The sequence below is a fragment of the Benincasa hispida genome, chromosome 5, assembly GCF_027475165.1.
Source record: "Benincasa hispida cultivar pf3 chromosome 5, pf3_genome.v1.1, whole genome shotgun sequence".
NCBI lineage: Eukaryota > Viridiplantae > Streptophyta > Magnoliopsida > Cucurbitales > Cucurbitaceae > Benincasa > Benincasa hispida.
The window spans coordinates 47974410-47981036 of NC_143482.1; the positions used below are offsets into that span (position 1 = coordinate 47974410).

Below are 6627 nucleotides of genomic sequence, written 5' to 3' on the forward strand. Positions count from 1 at the left end.
CATACCCGTACTCATAACATGCTTCAAACATAATAAAGATAACCTCATATATCCTCAAGCAACTCGATGCATACAATCTTAGAATCATCAATTCTTAAATTTTATCGTCTACACAAAGGCCGTTCCAATAGGAAGATTACTTACCTAGGAATTTAAGCCCAAATTTAATACAAGCATTAAGCCTTTCGTTTCGAATCAACTGAAATTATGGTTTGGTCCAAAATTAGTTTCAAAACTTGACTCATTTGGCCAACCTGAACATATATAAATTAAATTACAAATTTAATAACTTAATCTTCCACAACTACTCTTAATCCCAAGGGCCCAAAATGCTAAAATTCACCCAAACTTACCAAAATCAATCTTTTGTAACGCCGGACAGCATGCTTTCGATCTCAAAATTTCTTCAAAGCTCGGCCCAAACATAATTGGCATTAAAAATTTTAACCCAAGATTAAATGGATAACCAATACCCTCAAAGAAATCCCTAAATCGTGCCCAAAAATAGACCAACTCTTCCTCCAAGGCAAGATTCCAACGAAATCTACGAGCTGTGGCAGCGGTCGCGTCTGGAAGAGGGGCAGCGACAGACAGCGCTAGTCGAATTTGGAACAGAGGCGTCGGCGACGGTTGGTTGGCGTCTGAGCTGGGTGCATGACAAGGCCCAAAATGAGAAAGTTTTCTACCTCCTTTCTTCATAGGAGTCTTGGACCGAGAGCCTGATAAGAGAGTTGCTCCTTCCACATGATGCAGGTGATATTTTCTCTATTCCTATTGGTCGTAAGAAGATGGAGGATGACATATCTTGGAGTCCCGATAAAAAAAGGGCTCTCTTCTGTTAAGAGTACTTATTATCTAGGGTTAAAGCTGATCTCTGATTCTCTTTCTTCTTCTTCTAGTGCGGTGGATTCTTAGAAGAGTTGGATCTTTGGAGTGCAAAGGTTAAGCCGAAAATCAAGATATCGTGCCAAAAAATCTTTAATGATCTTGTGCCCATTTTAAATAACTTGCATTGTAAAGGGATAACTGCAACTTTCTTTGTTTTTCCGTAGAACTCATATGTAGTCAACTTGTCACACTTTTGGGAGTGTACATTTTCAAGGAAAATTTGGGACTTTTTCTCCCCTCTTATGTGATAACACCGAAAATATGCTATCTTCCTCTACTTAATTCGGGATTGTTAAGCTACTTAATATGCTTAAATCGACTGTTTTGTAGGACTCGAGTGTACAAGCAATTGATTGAAGTGTTTGGGAGAAAAATGCGTTAAGATGGCCAAAATAGGAGCCAAATTGAACAAATGAAGAAAGAAGGCCAAGAAATTGAAGTTTTTTGCCCAATCGGGGAATCGCAACGCTATAAGACAGTAGCTATCCATTCCGTGAAAGGACAGGGTAGTGTTGCGATGTTACATGTAGCATTACAACGCTTCGACTTGAAGCGGACGATCGAAGAGTAGGGTAGTGTTGCAATACTATGACTTGGAGTAGCGCGCGGAAGCATGACAACGTCACAATGTTGTCCCTAGCGTTGTGACGTTGTGACATATTCTATAAATAACCCATCAGTCCAAGCCTAGTTTACACACACTCGAATACATGGCTGCCACTTAGTTTCTACTCGGTTTCTGTCTCTCTTTTGACCAAAATTCTGAATCTTCTTTCCCATTGAGTATTGTATTGAATTAGAAGATAATTTGTGGCTAAAGGGTAAGAACTTAGCTTGGGTTTCGTAGTTTACTTTCATTCCAATTCGTTCTTGAGACTATGTTATGTAATTCTGTGAGACTTTTCTGAATTTTATGAGAATTTATCTTGAGTTTATTATTCAATTGTCTTGTATGGGATAATCTGACAAATTAGCTATGCATGTATATTTAATTACTTTGATTAACCCTAATTTGTAATTGTTAGGTAGTCGTCACCTAGAAGCAAGAGTTAAGTAAGTTTGTGAAGTTAAATTAGGATTCCTTTTAATAAGCATTACTTTCTAACTTAGATAATTCTCGCTCAAATAATTGGTTCGATGATGGTTGGTTTATCTTTGCCTTAGATCTTAATGCCTGTTGATTGAATGATTAGTTGAGGATTCTCACTTTTCCTTTATTTAACTTGATTTTATGGACTACCAGTTAGGATTCTAAATAAGTAGACTAAGTTGTAATTTGAATTTCTCACATATCTTTTGGATAGTTTATGATAGAATTAAAAATGAATGAAATAAACTAGAACTAATCAAGCTAAGTATTTTGTTCAATTGATATTTTTTCACATTCTTTCACATTGTGCAATTTGATTTTTCGTGTAATTTTGATTTGCAATTTTCACAAAACCCCCATTTGGTTACTTCTTACCAATTTCAGTTTTTGAGGAATCCAATTTGGCTCTTTGTGATTCGACCCCGGACTTGCCCCTTGTACTACTAGTTAGTATAAGTAGTTTGTTCGGTGCATATAAATATCATTTGTGTAGCACGGGTTCACAGGCGACCATGAATCCGATGGCCTACCATTATGTTGACTCGTTTGTTGTTTGTCAATGGCAGGTAGTTTTTCTTTGATTATTAGGATTGTCTATGATCCTTGTGTTCAAGGATGGAACTCAACAAAGCGTTGGTCATCCTTTGGAGTCTTTGGAATTTGCGAAACGAGATCTGCTTCAAAAATAGAGTGCCAGGCTTTGGCTCCCTTACAATTAGGATAAACTCCGTGCTTTTGGATCTGTTGGGGCGATCTGATTGGGTCTTTTGAGCTCTCCTATTTCGCTCGCTCCTCCTCCAAGTAGTCTCCACCTGGAGTTGGAAGATGGAAGCTGAAGGTAAATGCAACTTGGTCGTGCGGGATTACGAGGGTAAAGCAATGCTAAAGGGTTGCAAGTTTTCCCAAAGGTGTGGAAGTGTCAGTTTTCTAGAGGCGGATGCACTTTTGAAGGGTTTGTGTGCGATTTAGCAAGAGTGGTCTGGGAATAACCTTCTTATTGAAGTGGAATATGATGCATTGAGGTCATTAAGCTCCTGAATAGGGAGGCCTTTTCGCTTGCAAAGATTGGAGTCCTCATCGACGATATTATTTTTGTTAGAAACATTGATAATGTTGCTAATTTTTGTCATATGCGTCGAATGGAGAACAATTCTGCTCATGCTATCGTAGCTTTAGCCTCCTCTCAAGGTTGCTCTTTGATCTGGAAAGTTGTTTTTCTAGATTGTGTTATTCCTCTCCTTGACGAGAGATGTTAGATGTGGTTGGTCGTTGTGTTGCTTGTTTAAAAAAAACATAATTTTAATATTAAATTTTAATTAAAAATAATTAATTCTAAATTTAGTAAGATGCAATCTATTGAACAAAATATTGCTTGTAAATTTATATATGAAAAACACAGCATATGTATAAATAATACAAAGAGTATTTTAGAAAACATACATTGTAGATGGAAATTGTGTGGAAATGAAATCTGCAACTTTGAAGTGGTATAGACAGTAACCTAAAAAGGAAGGACAACTATTAATATGAATTGAAAAATAATCACATTCAATGATCATATATTAAAAAATGCTTCCAACTTTGAAATAAAGTGATTACGATGTGGTAAATCAATATCTTTCACATACAAATTTTAGAACCTTCAGATGGAAAAATTAATGGCTGAAGCTTGACATTAGCAAAATGATTCCTCTTTGTCAAGTAGCTCATCAGTCAAGGAGGCTAAGGTTGAATATATAGCCTCACTTTTTGAGTGAAATCTGTCACCAGAAATGAATACATGGAACTTATTTTCCACAAAAACCCAACTACAACCAGCATTCTTCTTAACCTCCTTTCCTTTCATTTTCTTCCTTATTCTTCCCATCTGCTCCCAGTCTCCTTCTGCAGCATAGACATTAGCTAATTGCACGTATCGAGCTCCGTTTTCTCCTTCGATTACCAACAGTTTATCTTCTGCTTTTCTTGCAAGTTCAGCATTTCCATTGATCCTACAAGCATTCAGAAATGCTCCCCATATGACAGCATCCAACTGTATGGGAATCGTTTTCATGAATTCCAATGCCTTATCTAGTTGATTAGCCCTTCCATACAAATCAATCATACAAGCATAATGATCGATTTCAGGAATAATATTGTGATCACTAGACATAGAATCAAAAAAATGTTCGCCTAGTTCTACCGAACCGCCATGTCGACATGCAGAAAGTAGTGCAACGAAAGTGATTGCATCTGGTTTGAGATCATTTTCCATCATTTCCTTGAAAAGCTGGACTGCATCATTTTCCCACCCATGGTGAGCATAGCCAGCTATCATAATGTTGTAAATAATGGAATCCTTATCAGTAACTTCTCTAAAAATCCTTTCTGCATAAATGATACTTCCACATTTTGAGTACATATCAACCAACGAACTTGTCAGTTTCGTATCCAATTTGATGCCTGCTCGGACTATGTAACCGTGTATCTGCTTCCCGGGAGCCAGAGCAGCTTGTATAGCACAAGCGCCAATAATGCTGAGAAGAATTAGGACATCAGGAACTGTTGCCTCCTTCCTATATTCAGTTAAAAGTTCAAAAACTGCTTCACACTGCTGCAATTTAACATAACCAGAAAATAAAGCAGTCCAGACAACAGAATTCTTTTCATCCAAGGAATCAAAAAGCTTTCTGGCTTCTGCCATGTTACCTTGAGATGAATAGCCAACAATCATTGAAGTGATTGAATATACATTTCGCATCCTCAATTCTGAATTAACTGACTCTGCATACCTCATGTTATTGCACTTGCAGTAAACATCAACAAGTCCACTGCCAATGAAGGGATTGACAATCAGCCCATTCTTCAAAACATAAGCATGGACTTCCTTTCCATACTTCAAGCTCCTCAGATTGGAGCAAGCACTCAAGACACTTGCAAAAGTGTGTTCGTTCCACCCAACCGTTTCATCCGCCATACGAACGAATAACTTCAATGATTCTTGTTCATAACCATTCTGAACAAAACCCGAAATCATCGTGTTCCACGCTACAGCGTCATTTCGCTCCAATTCCTTCCAGAAAAGATCCATAGCCACATTTATCTCCCCTTCTCTACAACAAGCTGCAACCATGGCATTTCTAGAGACCAAATCAACCACCTCACCACATCCATAATAAACTCTACAGGCGTCTTTAAAATATCCACACTTAGAGTACATATCAATCAGCGAACTTGCAGCAAACACACTTAAATCATTAGCAGTCTTCATCATGAAGGAATGCAACTGCTTTCCATAAGAAACCACACATAACTTAGCAGTAAAATTAAGCATGATTGTAAGACTGACGTCATCAATTCTGATCATATCAGGTGCCGTTTGCATTTTCCTAAAAAGCCCAAGGGCTTGAGCCTCATACCCATCAGAGCTAACATAACCAGACAACATAGAGTTGTAAGTAACCAAATCTCTATAGACAGCGGAGTCAAACAATGCCCGCGCTTGTGTCAAGTTCTGAGACTTAAGATACGCTGCTATTATAGCATTCCATGAGAAGACATTCCGTTCAGGCATTTCGTCGAACATTTTCTGGGCATCATTAAGGAGACCATGTTTGGCATATAAGGTTATGAGTTGGTTCGATGTGAAAATGGTCGGTGTAAATCCGGATTTGATGGCTTGGGTAAGGCTCAGTAACCCATGTTTCAAATACTTCATTTACATATAAATATACTGCTCAACTTAAACGGCAGGCAGTGGGTTGAAACTGAATCAGGGTAAAGGTTTCAATGGGAAGAAAAAGAGGGAGAAGAGGAAGAAACAATGCAAAACGGCAACTTTATAAGCTTGCTAATGATCGAAGGTTTGTCTCTATTGTATTAGCCTTTTTGTACCTCAACGGCTAAAATGTAACAAAAAAACAACAAACTAATAGTACGAAGGATGGAATTGGAAACAAGAAAAATATTGCAAGATGGATCGAAGTGCTTCACTAATTTCTACCTAGGATTATAATAAAAAACTACTGGTTTGGTTTGGTTTTTTAGTACAAAATTGGACATATTGAATTGTATTAAAAGAAAATAAAAAAGTGTTAGTTTCGATCAGTTTTTTATTTAAAAAACAAATCAAGACGGTTCAGGGTACATACCCTTAAAAATATACTCTAAGATTAAGACTTTTTTAGTATTTTAATTATTATGAACATGTATATTTGTTGTTTACACAAAAAAAAAAAAAAGATACATTATTACGGAGAATGTATGTTTGTCATTTAGAAAAGTGCCAAGAAAGGAAACGAAAATGTTCAATTTCAAACTATAAAAAAGAAAATAAACCCAATTGTAATTTGAGAATAGTAAAAATGACTCATTCAAAGAAAAAAGTGGAAAGAAAAATAAAAACCGAAAGAAAAAGAAAAGAAAATGATAAAAACCAAGAACTAAACTGAGAACCAACGATAATAAATTGAACTAAATAAAAACCACTTTATTGGTTTTGTTCTTTATCGGACATTGGTTTAGATCGCTTCTTTGTAAAACCAAATGATTTGATTTGGTTCTTGATTAACCCCAAAATCGACAAAATCAAATCGACTATCACACCTACTTTTACCAATAACCTTGAAATTCTCCTCCCTCATTTCACTAAGCCATTAGGTACTTCACTC

At 36.7% G+C, this 6627-nt stretch overlaps 1 protein-coding gene and 1 long non-coding RNA gene across 3 annotated transcripts; one reads left to right on the forward strand and one right to left on the reverse strand.

Moving 5' to 3' along the window:
* The first annotated feature begins 464 nt into the window (after positions 1–464).
* LOC120078219 (uncharacterized) lies at positions 465–3315 on the forward strand. 2 transcript variants are annotated; one of them, XR_005481955.2, is made up of 4 exons: positions 490–753; positions 900–941; positions 1219–1709; positions 2545–3315. It is a non-coding gene; the product is annotated as an uncharacterized LOC120078219 (long non-coding RNA). The 2 variants fall into 2 exon arrangements; XR_016529558.1 differs by lacking the exon at positions 2545–3315 and having other exon boundaries at positions 465–753; positions 1219–1831.
* Positions 3316–3502: 187 nt separating this feature from the next.
* On the reverse strand, positions 3503–5932 carry LOC150036197 (LOW protein: PPR containing-like protein). The gene has a single exon (XM_090313694.1). The coding sequence runs from the start codon at positions 5673–5675 to the stop codon at positions 3654–3656; it is 2022 nt and encodes a 673-aa protein (XP_090169820.1). The 5' UTR covers positions 5676–5932; the 3' UTR covers positions 3503–3653.
* Between the last annotated feature and the right edge of the window lie 695 nt (positions 5933–6627).